We start from the raw sequence: 18191 nt of genomic DNA on the forward strand, positions 1-18191 counted from the left end.
AGGGATATGATGAGTTTCACAGTCATCCCAATCTATCTGGTACAAGACAAAAATCTACCACACTTATTATAATTGTGATTGTGCCTTTGACTGTTTCTAACTATAACAATTCTCCTTCCAGGATCCTGTGTCATGTTTATGCATATGGACAATAAAGTAGATGGTTCAATTAATGAACAGACAGGTCAGATCACACCTATTTCCAAAAGAAACATTCAACCTTGGGAATTCGGCACAAATTAATCGGTTATTCAAGTCTTACAGTGACTCAGACATTTGAATATGCGATAGCAGCAGTCCGCTAATACAATGTGAGTCAGAAACATTTTAGATTCTGAACATTCTTCCAGCTAAAACAAATAAATATATCAGAAGTTCCATGGGGACACCCATTAATGTGGAGGCAGATTTGTCAGCTAAAACACAGCAGCAGGAAAAAACGCACAAGCAAACTCATAAACAGTCCACATAATTGATATTAAGTGGCTAAAAATGGACAGTGAAGGAGGACTGTGAATATCAGGCCTGATTATTCATCTCAGTGACATTTGGAACCCAGAGACTCCCAAGGATCTCATAGAGATCGACCTGGAGGTCTTATCGGAAGCCATAATGGAAAGGAGGTGGCAGGAGAAGGGGAACCGACACAGACCAGGTAATTTAGGATGGGATTGCTGTAATTGTCAGTGTTAGAATGACACAATATGCCCTGCCAAGGTGAGTACCAACAACCCAAGCTTTACAACAAGATTCTGGTTGTTCACCCTCTCAGAGACACATGAGCCTCGGAGCCTCAGAGTTCAATCTACTCCTGGATATGGGAGGGGTGTGTGCCAAGGCTACCTACTCACCCCACAGAATGGGTCTGAGGCAAATTGCTTCTGTAAACCTGGCACAGTCACCAGACCCAGAAATAGGCTTGATTTGGAAAAAAAACAATCAGGAGAAGAGACCCAAGTAAGTCAGATGAATTATGTGTCTAGATTATGGGGGCACATCTCTATGATGCATACGAAGAACACTGGAATGTCTGGTCTGCCACAGCTAACCTCCTCCTGAACTGCAATTCAGACTCTTCCATGGTTTGATATTCCATTACTGTGATGATGTTCAGATTGGGTACCCCTCTGTTTGCTTGGTATTTTTCAGTTAAGACTATGTGTCTTTCAATAGGACAAACAGTACTAAAACTGGCATCTTCTAATGAAATGGAACACATGACCTTGGCCATTGAGGACAGTAGTGCTTCACTGTGCTGTGTGTCCTTTTAAAATCAACAGGAGATTGCCTTGCCCATGTTTGAACTGATGCCATGAGACCTCATAGGAATCAAAGTGAATGTATACCACTTCACCACCACCTCTGATCAGTCTGTCCTGGTAGTAGGAGAGGAAATAAGCAGGGTTGGTGATGGTGATATGTGGCGTATCATCTGAAAGGTATGATTCTGTGAGTATGACTTTATCCAACTATGGCAGACCTAATCAGTGGGACAGCCCTTCCAATTTCGGCAGTGTCCTCTGATGTTGCCCAATAGGATTTTGCAAGGTCAACAATGTTGTCATTTCCAGTGCTTTCCAGTGCTCACTCACTCATGATTACGACTCATCACTACGCCTATTTGCCTCATCTGACACCGAACTGCTAGAATAAATGAGACAGATGTTTAAAATACATGAGGAACTGTGTTCTTGTGTTCGCATGTGCCAGCGTTTCATACACATGTAAGCCCTCCATCTTAATTGAAACTTAATTGAACTGTAAAAGTGACAGCCCGATAGTGCTACTGATGCTACAATGTAACCCACACAGTGACTAATTTCAAAGTGAAAACTTACTGAGTGTCGTAGTATAGTCATAAAAAGTCTAAATCAGCTATTTGTCCAAAACACAACCATCTCCAACTGATTCATCCATGACCTTCTTTCCATCATCAAGTCAGAAATTAGGATGTTCACTGTTGATTGCACCATATTGAGTGTCATTGTGTGACTCTTCAGACACTGAAGCAGTCCATATTCAAATACAGCGAGGACTGGAAAATATCAAGGCTTGGGCTGAAAAGTGGCAAGTAACATTCACATCACACAACTGCCAGGTAATGACCATCTTCAGGGAGGAGAAAGTGAGCACTCCAGACGCTGGAGGTCAGAGTCGAGACTGAGGTGCTGGAAAATCTCAGCCAGTCAGGCAGCATTCGATGAGCAGGAGAGTCGACGTATGATGACAGGCTTATGCTTGAAACGTCGACTCTCCTGCTTCTCAAATGCTGCCTGAGCAGCTGTGCTTTTCCAGCACCACACTCTTCGACAATAACCATCTTCAATAAGCAACAAATGAACATCACTCCTTGACATTCAAATGTGTTGCCATTACAGAATCCCCCATCATCAACATCCTGGGGGTTACTATTAGTCAGAATTTGAACTGGACTCAATGCATAAATATGTGGCTATAATTCAGGTCAAAGTCTAGAAACACTGCAGTGAGTAACTTGCCTTCTGACTCCCCAACAGCTGTTCACCATCTAGCAGGCACAAGTCCGGAGTCAGGATGAATACAGCTCCAACAACACTCGAGATATTCGGTTCTATCCAGGACAATGCAGTCCACTTAATTGGCATCACATCCACAAACATCCACTCCCACCGCCACCAAAGCTCAGCAGAGTGTAACGTCCATTGCAGAAATTTACCAAAGCTCCTTCAAAAACACCTTCCAAATCCACGACCAGTTGAAGGACAAGGGCACAGATGTACGGACTTCACCAATTTCCTCATTTCCCCTTCCCCCACCTCACCCCAGTTCCAACCCTCCAGCTCAGCACTGTCCACCATGGGCAGCATGGTGGCACAGTGGCTAGCACTGCTGCCTCACAGCGCTAGAGACCTGGGTTCAATTCCCGCCTCAGGCAACTGTCTGTGTGGAGTTTGACATTTTCCCCGTGTCTGCCTGGGTTTCCTCCGGGTGCTCTGGTTTCTTCCCACAGCCCAAAATGTGCAGATTATGTGAATTGGCCATGCTAAATTGCCCGTAGTGTTAGGTGAAGGAGTAAATGTAGGGGAATGGTTGCTCTTCAGAGGGTCGGTGTGGACTTGTTGGGCCGAAGGGCCTGTAAGTAATCTAATCTAATCTATCTCCCTATCATCTCCATCCCCACCCCATTCACCTATTGTACTCTATGCTACTTTCTCCCCACCCCCACCCCCCTCTCATTTATCTCTCCACTCTGCAGGCACCTTGCCTCTATTCCTGATTAAGGGCTTTTGCCCGAATCGTCGATTTTCCTTCTCCTCGGATGCGCCTGACCTGCTGTGCTTTTCCAGCACCACTCTAGTTTCCAGCATCTGCAGTCCTCACTTTTGCCATCATGATCAAAGTCAAGCCACAAACTGAAATCTAATCCCTGAGCATGATGTGGCTAAGTGAAAAACAAGGGTAAATGTGCATCAGATGAGTTTTACCTCGTTGGGGATATTTCTGTGTAGGGCTGCATTAAATTAAAAATCAGATTTTACTGCCTTTCAATAGATTCAGCTCACAATTGAATCATAATCCATCATCGTCAAGGTACAGTACATTGACAAAAGCAAATCAACAGGTTGCATTCAATAAGCTGATTTGTTTTTATGAGGAGCACTTGGCACAGGGCTTAAATGAAAACACTTTATGGATCACTTTGTTCTATTTACCTGCTCTCCTGCTGTTGCTTTTTTTTAAGTGGACTCAAACTCTGTGCAGAAAAGCAGTTTGGAGATCAACATTTAGACAATGTGGCAATACCATGGCATACTGTGCCACATTGCTATGTTCATGGTTCATGATGTAGTTCATAGGGGCCACGACCATTGTTGCCATCATTATACGGTTGAATAGAAAACATGGAACAGTTGTATTATTCAAAGAACGATCATCCCATTTAGCATGTATCTTCCTACTGTGCTGTTATTTACTCCTCACATTACCACCCACAATGTAATCTCAGAAACAGAGAAATTAAAGATGATTTGACTTGATAAACTTAAATTTATGGAAGCTGCCAGTTTTACATTAAAACTGCCATCAACAGTGAGAGAATTGGATAGCCACTAGTACCGGAAATCTGATCAATTTATTTCCTCATTTGTTGAAACATGCTGAGGTAAAATTAGTGCATTCAAGTCATATGAGGAATCAGCCACCGTTGCACAAACCACCTTGTGTACTCATTCCAACCAGTAACTTACAATTTATAGCACCTTTAATATGACAAATGATTATTAAAAAGGTGTTTCACCTGTGTTCTCAGACAATATATAACGAGGAAGAAGATACTAGAACAGATAACCGAATGCTTTGTCAAACAAGTATATTGTCAGGATGATATTAAAGGAGGCGAGACAGCTACAGAGGTTTCAGGATGGTATTTCTTTGTTCAGGGCTGAAGCAGTTCAAAGCAGGTGAGGGAAACAAGCACCAAAATGATGGAAGAACAGGTTTGCTGCGAATCAAGAGACAGCAGAACTTTGGATCAGCTCAGATCAGGCTGGAAGTTCGAGTTAGAGGGAGAATTACCTCAAGATATCTGCTTTTCAGAAATTTACACAATTTGTTTGAATCCAGACATTTATGTTGCTAAGTGCTTTTTCTGGTTGACAAATTTAACAGCATAAACAGCATAAAGTACAGCCTGACTTCCGTGATTACTAAACAAAAATTGGAAGAACTGCGGATGCTGTAAATCAGAAACAAAACAGCAATTGCTGAAAAAGCCTGTCTGGCAGCATCTGTGGAGAGAAATCAGAGTTCACATTTCGGGTGCAGTGATCCTGAGCACAGTTCTGAGGAAGTGTCATTGGATCCAAAATCTCAGAAAACTAGCATACAGACTAGCATACAGGTAAAGATAATAAATAAAGCGAACGGAATTTTGGCTATTATGGCTAAAGGAATGGAATATAAATGTAAAGAAGTCAGGTTGTCAGTTTGCTCGCTGAGCTGGTGGGTTTGTTTTCAGTTGTTTCATCACCAGGAACTGCAACGAAAACTAAAACAGCTGTTAGAAGACTCAACACTCCATCCACTCCTCGCAGGAATTCCTTAACATCACCAAAGACACCTAGATACAGGACAACAAGGCCATCGTTTCCTTTGATGTGATGACTTTATTCACTTCAATAAACATCACCCTGGCCAAAGAAACACTGGCCTCACTGCTAGACAAATCAGGGATACAAACACCCGACAGCAATGACCACCAGACTACTCCAGCTCCTGAGCAATATGGCAGCCCACAAACCTACTACCACACTTCAAAAAATCTACTGATGAATTTAAAGGACCCCATACACACATCCAGCAGAACAAACATTATATACAAAATACCCTGCAATGACAGCAACAAACATTACATTGGACAAATGGGCAGGAGACTAGCCACCAGGATACATGAGTCGAGAGTGTGATGCTAGAAAAGCACAGCAGTTCAGGCAACATCCGAGGAGCAGGAGAATTGATGTTTTGGGCATAAGCCCTTCATCAGGAATTTGAGGAAAGATGTAGTGGCATTGGAGACAGTTCACAGGAGGTTCATTAGATTGATCTCAGAGATAAGGGGTTTGTTGTATGAAGACAGATTGAACAGTTTAGGCCTATACTCTCTGGAATTTAGAAGTATGAGCAGAGATCAAATTGAGATATTCAAGATGATAAAAGAATGGATAAGATAGACACGGAGCAGATGCTTTTTCTTGTGGGCACTCTAGGATAAGAAATCATAGTCTTAGGATAAGGGGTAGCAAATTTAAAACAGAGTTGAGGAGAAACTATTTCTCCCAAAGGGTTGTGAATCTGTGGAATTGGCTACCCCAAAGCGTGGTGGATGCTGGGACAGTGAGTAAATTTAAGGAGGAGTTACACAGATCATTAATTGGTAATGGGTTGAAGGTAAATGGAGAGAAGGCAGAAAAATGGGGGTGAGGAGCATATCAGCATGATTCTGCTCCTATTGAACTTATGACCTGCTGAGCTTTTTCAGCAATTTTTGGTCCCTGATTTTGTTTTCAAAACCTAGTATTTGAATTCTTTAACTGCTTGAAGGGGAACTCTTTCCTGGGAGCAGGGGAATGGAACTAATTGGGTCGCATTTTTGATGGTTCCCACATATGCCCGATAGGCTACAATTTTCCTACACTCATTGACTGGTGCTGTGCAATTCTGACACATTCAGCATTTATTCCCCATCCCTAAGTGCCCTTGAGAAGGCTCTCTGGCTGCTGTGTTACATGATCCGATGGATCTACATTCTTCATTTGTCTACAGCTGCATACATCTACATTGCTGAGATGAAATTTGTTAAGGTAGCGAAGAGTAGTAAAAACGAAGAGCGGCTGGCTGTGGCTCACATCTGCTCCAGAACATGTCTACCAGAAAGCAAAGCATCTGTGATTTGGTCAGCGAGTTTTGTTTTTAATAAGTAATGTTTGTCACTGCTGCTAATGATTCAGCTCCAACATTACACAACATCAAACGAGTGACAGCATGCTTCCCCATCAGCACTGCAGTGAGTGAAGCTAATTTGGAGGCTCCCTCCCAGTGCAGACTGGAACAAACATTGTATTGCATTTGTTAGCATATGACTGCCTGCTAACAGACAGCACCAAGAGCTCAGTCCATAAGGACTTGCTGTCATGGCTTCGAAAAGCAAACCATCAGCACTCTACATGTTATCAAGCATTTCCAGACCGAAGACTTGTCAGAGCAGAGCTTACTGAATAAGTGGCAGTAGCATCTTAAACCAGGCCTCCTCAAAATACAAAGTGCAAACAATAATAGTGAAATTTGAAGCCTCACACTTAAAAAGGAGTGACAATTTATCCACCATCTTGAGCTTTGAGTGAGCTGACTACAAAACTAAACTGCAGGCAGCAAGAATATCCCTCTTCAGAATCCTTCTACAAATATGGAAACCCTGCTATCAGGTCCTGACTGCAATATCTACCTGAGCAAAGAAACATTAGTGGATCTTCCACTTAGGCCCAATCAAATGAAGCATGTCACAGAACAGGAGGAGGAAGCAATCAATTTTATTTTTCTTATTATTTAAAATGGAAATGCGAGCACAAGAGACGTAAAGAATATTAAACAGGAAAACAGGATCCATCACTGAAGGGAGGGTGGACTGAGGAAATTGATGTCACTTTCTGCTTTAAAAAGGAAAGATCTCCTGCCGGGTTACGGCACTTTCTTTCTTAACTAACACCAACACGAAAACTAATAATGCTCTGTCACTGTTTCAATACTAATACTAAATCAAGAAGAAGCTCAAGAGTAATCAAAGGATGTTTCAAAGGCTGTGTGGGTGAAAAGTACATTGGAACAGAAACAGAAACAGTCTCTCAGGAACCGTATCTGGAAACCTTCATTTAGCTTCATTTCTAGTCTGAGGCAGCAAGCTGTGTTGATAATGTGTTCTTGCATGAAGCAAAGAAACATTAAAAGGGAGAGAAGCACTGTGGTGATTCTTCTGTCCCAGCAATTTATGACTTCCGAGCGTTTCGAGGGAAGATGTCAAGGGGTCTACCCATAATGAACAGAGAATGTGCACAAAGCAGGCTTTGTACAATCTGCATGCATCTCTCTCTCTCTCTGATCAATATTTCAGCCTGCAACTGAGCAGACCAACCATTGAAGTAAGCCTGCAACTGACCTCCACCATCACTCAGGAACAGAATGGTATGCATGAGATCTCTTGTGGCGCAGCGGTGGTGACCATAGCTTGAGGCCAGAAGGCATTGGTTCAGGTCTTAGCTGCTGCAGAGGTGAGTAACAACACACTGAAAATTTTGATTACAACTATCAGATTGGTATACACTTGTACCATGTAACTACAGCTTCCATGTAAACATCAAATTGGCACCTATTCCCTTCATCCAAGCCTCAAACCAGCAACAGGTGTAATGTGTGTTGCTCACCCTGAATTATGTTGAGTTAAACTTGAACAATATTTCAAAATTTATTTACGGCATTCTTTTATTTTAATTTGCATAAAGACTTGATGATTTTTTTACTTCTGTATCTTTTACCTAATTTTATTTCCTCCAAATTGTTTCTATAATATCGCCACTAATGCTATTGTTGCTGGAGTTTGATTAGATTAGATTCCCTGCGGTATGGAAACAGGCCCTTCTGCCCAACAAGTCCACATCGACTCTCTGGAGAGTAACCCACCCAGACCCATTCCCATATATTTAACCCTGACTAATACACCTAACACTATGGGCAATTTAGCATAGCCAATTCACCTTGCCTGCACATCTTTGGAGTGTGTGAGGAAACCGGAGCACCCGGAGGAAACCCACACAGACACTGGGAGAATGTGCAAACTCCACACAGACAGTCGCCCGAGGGGGGGAATCGAGCCCAGATCCTTGACGCTGTGAGGCAGCAGTGCTAACCACTTAGCCATGAATTGTGGATGATGTGCTTCAATAATGGGAAGGATAAGGAGAAATGTTACAACATTGTTCAAACGTAGAAATAGTGAGAGAAGCAGAACCTAAAACACTTTCGAAAGGGAAGTGGAGAAATACTTGGAGAAAAGTAAGCAGAAGGAAATTAAGCAGATTCTTCTTTGAGAGCTGGCACAGCCATGATGGGCAAGCTAGTTTCTCTCATCCTAATAATATTGCACAGTTAGTGGCAGTGCCCCCGATATTGCAGTAGCAGAGGTGGAAATCAGATTGTGTAGAATGTGCAACATCACCTTTATACACTGAGGACCCCTCCTGCTCTATTCTAAAACTGTCATTGCTGCAGATCTCATGAAAGAATATAATGCAATAGCTTGCCCATTATTCTTGGTTTCCAGGATCAAATGAATATAAGATTCTTAGCTGAAAAATCATGCTATAACTCAGAATATAGGATTGATGTTATGCTTGCACAATTGATTACCTTTAATGTTGTTCCCAATGCTGAAACTAACAATTTTCCACAACTAGCATTTGCCTTCAGTAGCACTGGGAGAAATCATTTCTAGGCAGGAGTAGGAATCCTTTCTCAACAACACAGTCATCTTTCCTGGCAACTTGGGATAAGGGGCACTGTTAATGTCATGGAATTGTTATAATATATTAGAACGTCAGTTAGCCCAGCATGATGGGTTAGGGTTTGGATTAGGGTTCCTAGTGAAGGGTTTTTGCCCAAAACATTGACTCTCCTGCTCCTCAGATGCTGCCTGATCTGCTGTGCTTTTCCAGCACCAAAATCTCGACTCTAATCTCCAGCATCTGCAGTCCTCACTTTCGTCAACATGGTGGTGCCAATTCTCAAAGACCTCTTCGTTACATTCAACTACCCTACACCACTGATGTGCCAAAAACACCTCATTAATTCCTCAGCCAGTTGAGGGCATTCTGCGTCACTATTCTTAATTCAATTGCAAAATTCAAAACTCACATGTAAAGTGTACAACCATGATCATGCTCCTCTCACACAGCTTGTCCACCCTAGTCCAACACCAGCAACTTCACACAGCTTCGGCACATGTATGCAAAAGCCAAGGAGGAACCATTTTCAACCAGAAGCACCGAGCGTAAGATGAATCTTGACCTCCCACAAAGCTCTTATATTCACCATTAGCCAAGCCCCAATTATAGAAGCCAATCCTCAGCTAATTTGAATCATTCCATGTGATAAAGAAACTGAGCACACTGGATAGATCAAAGACAATGGGTTGTGCTGATCTCTTGGTGGTGGTGGTCAAAATCTGTGCTCCAGAATCAACCACACTCCCTGGCAAGCTAAGCCAGTACAGCTACAACACTGGCAATGAAGAGAAGTGCCCAGGCAAATCCTCAAAGAGAGGGCAAGTCCAATCTGGCCAAGTACCACACCTTCAGTCAATCCTCATCCAGGTGATGGAAGGCATCACTCATACGGCCCTCTAGCAGAACATACCAACCAACTGCATGTTCAGTTTGAGATTCAGCAGGTTACCTCATACAGCCTTTCTTCTGAAATAGTCAAAAAGGATTGATGTCCAGAGATGAAAGTGACAACTCTTGACATTAAGGCAACATTAGACTGTGTACGGCATAAGGAATCTTGGCAAAATTGAACATAGTAAGAATTGGAGAAAACTCTTCACTGATGAAGTCATATCTCATACACTGCAAAATGGTTGCAGTTGGAGATTACAGTTGTACCACTACAGGCTTTCATCAGGGTAGATATCTTTAAATCAACCTGGAGCAGGAAGAGGTTGAGCTCAGGCCTCGTGGTTCGAAGGGTCACAAAAACCCTTTTGTGTTCCTCAGTGGAGTGTCCTAGGATCAATCACAATCAGATCCTTCATCTTCAATTATTTGGACAACACTCAGGCAAAGACCTAAAGTAGCAACTAACATTCATGCCACATGAAAGGCTAAGCAATGGCCAATATGAAATCAACTTCTCTTCATATTCAAAAGTATTGCTAATTCTTAATCTATCACCATCAATATTGTAAGGGGTAACCATTGACCAGAATCATAACTAAATAATAAGATGGCTACAAGGGACTTTCAGAGAATGGATGTCCTGCAAGAGGTAACGTGCCTCCTGACTACTAAAAGCCCGCTCTCTATCTATAAGGGGTAAGTCAGGATTGTGATTCAATATTCTCCGCTTGCTTAAATCAAATCAATTTCAACAATACTTGAGAATCTTGAAACTACCTTGGACAAAGCAATCACTTGTTTGGTACTACAAAATATTTACCATCTACAAGATGCAATCCAGGAACTTAACAAATTTCATTATTCAACTGCATATTCCCTATACACTCATGAGTGTGGGACTAAATTTCATTTTAACTCCATCTACAAGTTCATTGACGACACCACTGTTGTAGGCCAGATCTCAAACACTGATGAGACAGAATAAAGGAAAGAGATAGTGTGCTTGGTGTCATGGTGTAAAGATAATAATTTCTCCCTCAACATCAGCAAAATAAAAGTGCTAGTTGTTGACTTCAGGAAGCAAGGTGAAGGGCATGTCCCTGTCTACATCAATGGTGGAGATGGTCAAAAGCATCAAGTTCATCGGAGTGAGGATCACCAACACTCTGTCCTAGTCCACGCACATTGATGCTACGGTAAAGAACACACAACAATGCATCTACTTCCTCAGGAGGCTAGGGAAATTTGGCATGTCCATAAAGACTCTTACCAGTTTAGATAAAATGCTTTCTATAGTGCATCTCTCTGGGTGCTTCACGGCTTGGTATAGCAATTGCTCTACCCAGGTCAGTAAGAAATGACAGACAGTTGGGAGCACAGCCCAATCTACCACACAAGCAAACCTTCCATCAATTAACTCCATCTATACTTCTCGCCACCTCAGGAAGGCAGCCAACATCATCAAAGACCCCCAAACAGATTGCTGGAAAAGCTTAGCAGGTCTGGCAGAGTCTTGCTCTTCAAAATTCAGTTCTGAAAAAGGGTCAGTCGACCTGAAACATTAACTCTGATTTCTCTCCACAGATGCTGCCAGAAGTCCTCAGCTTTTCCAGCAATCTCTGTGTTTCTGTTTACAGTATCCGCAGTTATTTTGGTTTATTATAATCAAAGACCACACCCACCCTGGTTATAATCTCTTCCAATATCTCATTGGGCAGAAGATACAAAAGCTTAAACACACTTACCAACAGATTCAAGAACAGGTTTGTACTTGTTGTTATCAAACTTCAGAATGGACCTTTCAAATATTAAATTTAAAGGGTGATCCCACTCTTCATGCACCGTAACATTATATTCTTCACTCTGTTCTATTACCCCAAGGCACTTTGTATGGCATGATCTGTCTGTACTACATGCACAACAAATCTTTTCACTGTACCTAGGTACATGTGACAATAATAAATCAAATCAAACCCATGATCTGTCCTGCCGAGAAGGACATGGGCAGTTTGCTAACATCATGGCTGCAAGTTCCTCTCCAGGTCACATGCTTTGGAACACAATCACATTACTTTCCTATCAGGGATCCAAAATTCCTCCATTAGAGCACTGTGGGTGTATCAGCAGCATGCAACTGCAGCAGCCTAGGTCTGCAGTTCATCACCAAGGGCAATAACGGGAATTAATGCTTACCTTGCCAGCTACACCCATCTCATGTCAACAAATTAACAATATAGAAAATAGCATGACTCCAGATGTAGTCAAACTTACAGGTTTTTTTGGATGATGGGGTTTTTCAGTTAAAGGGCCAACAGAAAATGTACCTCTAATAATGCCAGCTGCCCTGTAGCTATTTAACATTCATTACGGTGATAACTGGCTAAGGCCAAGACATTTGCCCCTTCTAAGGACAAAGTCCCATTTTAGGGAGCTGCAGCACTGTCATGCAGATTGAAGGGTTGGTCACCACCAAGGGTATAGACAGTTTACAAAACAAATCAGTGATCTGTCCTGCCGACAAGGACAGGGGCAGCAGGTGATTGGTAATACCACCAGCTGCAAGTTCCTCTCCCAGTCAAATGTATGTGCTTCAATAAAGCTGAAGGGTGTGTGAGCTACCTGAAAGGTCCACCATAAAATGGGAGACAGTCAGGAGCGGGCAAGGTGGTGGTGGGCTGGCCATGTACTGCATTTTACAAACTCCAACCCACCACCACCCTCAAACCCACCAGCAGCGGTCCAGAAAATTCCACTCAATATGCTGTTCAAAAGACAGCTTCAAGCATGGCATAATAATTCACCAATAATAGCTTAGTGTGCTGCATTCTGTGTTCTTAACCTACAGGTCCTATTGATGTTGCTGTCACTAGAGATTGAACAGACATGGGAAAAGCTCTATGCACAGGCCCAAGGCTGTGTGCACAACATTCTGGGTGTGTGTGATTGCAAAAGTGTGGATTTGATTTAATTCAGTTTGACTAAGAACCATGGACCAAATTACCACTGGTGGGGTAGCGAACAGCCAGACGCAACCAATATAAGTTGGCCATCAAAAAAAAACTGAATCCGAGATTCAGAAGAAATTCAGAAGAAGAGTGATGAGAAGTCAAACTCACATGTAGTTGAAGGGGTGTATCTATCTAGATTAGTAAATAAAAGCAAGTTGACAGTTTGACAGATGGGCTGATCAGTGGCAAATGGAATTCAGTTCAGACAAGTGTAAAGTGCTGCGCTGAGGCAAGACACACAAGGCAAAGGATTCCAAGATGGATGTTGGGATCCTGGGAAGCACTGAGAATCAGAGTGATCTTGATGTGCACGTCCATTGGCCCTTTAGTGTATCAGGGCAATTGGATAAAGTGGTTAAGAAGGCATATGGGAAACTTGCCTTTATTAGCCCAGGCATAGCGTTTTGGGAGCAGGGAAGTTAAGCTGGAACTGTCTGAAAAGTTGGTAAGATCACTGTGGGTATTGCATGCAGTTCTGGAATCCACATTCAAGGAGGGATGTGATAACACTGCAGAGGTGCAGTGGAGATTTACCAGGATGTTGCCTGGACTGGACATGTTAGTTAAGAAGAAAGATTGTACAGACTGGGACTGTTTCCATTGGAGCAGAGGAGACTGAGGCGGGACATGATTGAGATGTACAAAATTACGAGGGCTGTAGACAGGGTATACAGGAAGGAACTTCTCCTCTTGGCGGAGGGATCAATGCCCAGGGAGTGTGGATGTAGAATCTGGATCTCACTGCCTGTAAAGGTGTAGAGGCAGAAATCCTCGTAAGGTTAAGAGGTATTTAGATGTGCACTTACAACATCATGGAATAAAAGGTGAAGGGCCAAGTGCTGGAAAATGGGACTAGAATACTGGCTTTTTTTGACCGGTGCAGTGTATCTCTGTGCTATAAATCTCTATGACCCTGTAAGGTTAGATGAGAATGAATAAAAAGATGAATGCCTGGAGTACGGATTAAATAGGCCAACTGGACACTTTCTGTTCCATGACCTCTTTATGATTGTGTAAATACCCCACAAATCCCATTCCCAAGTTGTCCCTCTTTTCTCCATACCTATATACTCATTCTATCAAAAACATTATCAATGTGACATCGTTAACATTTGTTTCTCTGTCAGTTGCACAATGTTGTTTTTCCTCTTAAGCAGCAGGTTACTGTTAAATGGTTGTAAAAGTTCCCTGTCACTAAATAATTCTAACAGCTGGTTGTCAGCAGCTTTCAGCACACTGCAGGAAGATGTCACAGGACGATCTCAGCAGGTTCAGTGTACACCAATAACATGCCATATAATGCAATTAAGATTATTCAAAGACTCTTGTTTTGTGGAGTTAAAATTTTTCAAAAATCTCATCCTCCTAACTTGACTAATTATGACAATACCCAATGAATTACAAATGCCAGTTTCAGATACAGCTGTCTTTTAATGATGCACTTGCTGTGCCTTCCACTCACTGGTCTTAACTTTTAATTCATTATGTATGTGCCAGAACATTCTGCACCTTGCTGAAACCACAGCGGTTCTGTGGTTCAGCTGTGCACTGGGATTGATCAAGGATGGATTCCAGATGCTTTTCCAGCATAAAATGTACTATTGTTTACTGCAAAGTCTGCCTGGCAGGCTGACTGCTGGCCAGGCTAGTGCAAGAGACGAACTGCAACCTGTGATCCCAGCTTTGTCTTGGAGTTTGACTGACAGCTCAGAGGTAACAAAGATCTCTGCTGTGTTGGCTCAGCTCAGCAAAGCTACTGCCAGAGGATGAACAAAATCACAGGTGAATGAACAGAACTGTGACTGACAACAGAGTGAAAGGTTGCAACGGGTAAGTAAGAGACTGGGGTTCAATCAGATCACCCTTGATCTTACTGAATGGCACAGCAGCCTCAAGGGATTAAATAATACACTCCTATTTCTCATTTTCTTATGTGCTCAACTGAGCTTAGCCACCTCAGGCCACGGTTTTTACTCCTGAACACGGTCCAGTGACTCTGGAAAGGGCAATGCACAGGCAGCAGATGAGAATGGAAAAAACAGCTTCCTGACGTTCAACATTCAAGATCATCAACAGAACAGCCATTCAGGCAGCAGACAGAGGATGTCCCAGTGACTGTGATTCGGTAGCCTTTAATTATGGGGGTTCATTTAAAATTCTGTCTGAACTCATGAGGAAAGGAAATCCAAGAGGACTGCTGAATGACACAAACTGATCCAATTTATCTTGCATATTTCAAATTGGAAGTTCAGAATAATCATTTCCAAGCATTTTTTTGTTAAACTCAAGCAAAAAATCACTGTAGGAGAGAAAGTTCTCACAACAAATTTACAATGGCATTCCTGTGGGGCAGCTTTGACGAAGAGCTAGTAATTCAGCAAGGCCAGCTCAGCATTCTGCTTCTGTTTTCTTACCTGTGGGTCCTGTCAGTGTTGCTGTCAGCCTGTGAGGAATTCGGGGTGGGATTTTCAGAGCTGTGCGCACCTGGTAATACCTGAAAGATGGAACAGGATTGAGAAATTAGTGAAACTTGTTGCTTTGACAGCATATCCTTTGGTTTAACAGTGAAAGACATGCTGAAAATTTCATATAGAGAATAGTCTCATCACAGATCAGAGGATGCAAGAGCAGAAATAGGCCATTTACCCCATCAAGTCCACTCCATCATTCAATGAGAGCATGGCTAATCTGATAATCCTCAATTCAACTTTTCTGCCTTTTTCCCATAACCCTTGATTCCCTTCCTGATCAAATATCTGCTTGTCCGTCTCAATCTTGAACACAGTTAATGACCCAGTTTTGACAGCCCTCTGTGGAGAAGACTTAATCAAATTCACTACCTTACAAGGGAAGTAACTCCCCCTCGATTTTTTTTTAAATGGGTGACCCACTACTCTATGATACCCTCTGATCCTTGACTTTACCACTAGGATTAAACAACTACAGAGTGATAAGTGGCATCGCGGTGCAACAGTATGCATTATTTCACCTCGATTATCAAAACTCATACCCTTTGCTATAACCTGATAGGTATTCACAGCACAGAAAGAGGCCATTTGGCTCATCATGTCCTTACTGGTCAACAAAGATCAGACAACACTAATCCAGCTTTGGCCCAGAGCCCTGGAGGCAATGTAAGTGAATAAGTAAATACTGTTTAAACTTTATGAGAGCTTCTGACAAATCTCTCTTTCACACAAGTTTTTTTTAAACTGTACCTAGGTACATGTGACAATAATCAAATCAAAAGGTGAGTTCTCACCTCCCACCATCCTCTGGGTGAACATAATAGTCCTCACATCTCCTCTTAGCATTCTACGTCTTATTTTAAATCTCTACCCCTGGTTATTAATTCCTCTACTATTAGAAAAAGTGCCTTCCTATTCAGCCTATCTATGCCCTTCATAATCTTACGTACTTTTATCAAGTCCCCTCTCAAACTCTGCTGCTCTCAGGAAAACAACCACAACCCATCCATCCTTTCCTCAAAGCTCAGACCCACCAGGCCATGAAGCATCTTGGTGAATCTCCTCTGCACTCTCTCTAGAGCAATCAAACCTTTCCAATAATGTGGTGAATAGAACTGCACATAGTACTCAGTTGTGGCCTGTCCAATGTTTTATACAGTTCCAGTATAACCTCTCTGCTTTTGTACTCCATGCCCATGCTAATAAAGACGTGTACCCTAAGCCTTCCTAACAACCTAAATTCTCTGCTCTGCTATCTTCACAGATTAATGGATGTGCACACCAAGATCCCTCTGATCTTCAGAGTCCTACCATTCTAATGTAATCCCTTGCCATGTTAGTACTTCTAAGTATTTCATACTTTCCAAGATTAAATTCCATTTGCCACTGCTCTGCTCAGCTGACCAGTCCATTGATAACCTATTCCAGTTTATGGTGATCCTTCTCACCTGACTAATTTTCATCCAAATGTCATCAATGAACTTTCTGATCATATCCCCCAATAATGAAACCCAAACCATGAAAGTACACCACAAACACAAAAGTCCCAGCACTGTGCCCTATGGGACACTACTGGAAACTGTGATGTTACTGTGGCTTTCAGAGGTGTACTGTGTACTGTTTTTTTTGAAGTTCTTAAGACAGAGGTGCTGGACTACCTACTGACAGCCTGTAAATAGCTTGTGAGGCCTGTGTTTTTTTTAAAAAAAGTAGAAACAGCCTGAATGTGAGGGGCAACCTCTTACAGAACCAGGATGTTTGGTTTTAGTTTTTCTATAGTGGTGTTTGTTGCTAGGTCTTGAAGCTGAGTGGGGGCTACAGAGCATCTCTCCCTGCTTTCTCTCTTTCAAGAGTTTTCTCTTGATCTTTTTCCTCCTGAACGGGAACATTGCCTGTGAGGCAATCTATTTTCCTGAATTTGTCTTTGTCCAGGTTGTGTTCAAAGGATGTTACTATATTGGAACAGTTACAGTTTAATAGTTAAATAATCTATTATTCCAATAACGTTAAGTTGTTCCAGTTTCTTCTTTCTTCCTTTGTCTTTTAACTATAGTACATGAATAAAGTGTTTTGCTTCAAACTTGGTAGTTTGACCAATCTAGTTGCATCTGGAATGAAATGCCCACAGCTTGCCCTTAAAGTAAGAAATAATTAGGCCCTGGTCCATCTTCTTAATATATTTTGAGAGGGTCTGGTCTGGCCCATAACAAAACAAGCTTCCAGTCACAGAAACCCTCTACTTATCATCTACTGCTTCCTTCCTCTCAGCCAAATTTGGATCCCAAATACCACTTTGTGTTCGGACCCATGGAATCTTTCTCTCTTGACCAGTGTCCCATGTCAACAGCCTTAATCAAATTCATGTAGACCACGGTGAATGTGTAACCATTATCAAAACTGCTGCAAAAACAAACTGATTAAATTTGTCAAACAAGACCCTCCCTTAACAAATACATCCTGACTATCTTTGATTCATCTGCATGGATACAAAAAGAGGTAAATTCTGTTCCTCAGAATTCTTTCTAATAACTTGTATATTTTCGAGGTTAAATTGAGTGGCTTAAAATGTTCTGGTCTATTAATTTCTCATTTTTTAAATAATAAGACAATTAGCAAATCAGGACCCCCCCCAGCCCCCCCACAGGGTCCTTGAGCCCTGTGTCCTTGAGAAGCTGGCCTCACTTCATAAAAACATTTGGTGAGGATGGGGTTGGGGCTGAAGACAGGGGTAAGAGATTCTCACCTCTGCAATGGAACTGTCCAGGCCAGGAATATAAGGTGAGGGCTCACTCCAT

General features: G+C 42.2%; 1 protein-coding gene across 1 annotated transcript in view; it reads right to left on the minus strand.

Moving 5' to 3' along the window:
• The window catches only part of fam135b (family with sequence similarity 135 member B), a 374606-nt gene that overhangs the window by 240359 nt on the left and 116056 nt on the right, over nt 1-18191 (minus strand). The window contains exon 3 of the mRNA XM_043687860.2: nt 15343-15422. Within this exon, the coding sequence (XP_043543795.2) occupies nt 15343-15422 (80 nt within the window). The remainder of the gene's footprint in view (nt 1-15342; nt 15423-18191) is intronic.

This window comes from Chiloscyllium plagiosum, unplaced genomic scaffold (assembly GCF_037043375.1).
Source record: "Chiloscyllium plagiosum isolate Xiang-an unplaced genomic scaffold, Cpla_swu_hap1 HiC_scaffold_4, whole genome shotgun sequence".
Lineage (NCBI taxonomy): Eukaryota > Metazoa > Chordata > Chondrichthyes > Orectolobiformes > Hemiscylliidae > Chiloscyllium > Chiloscyllium plagiosum.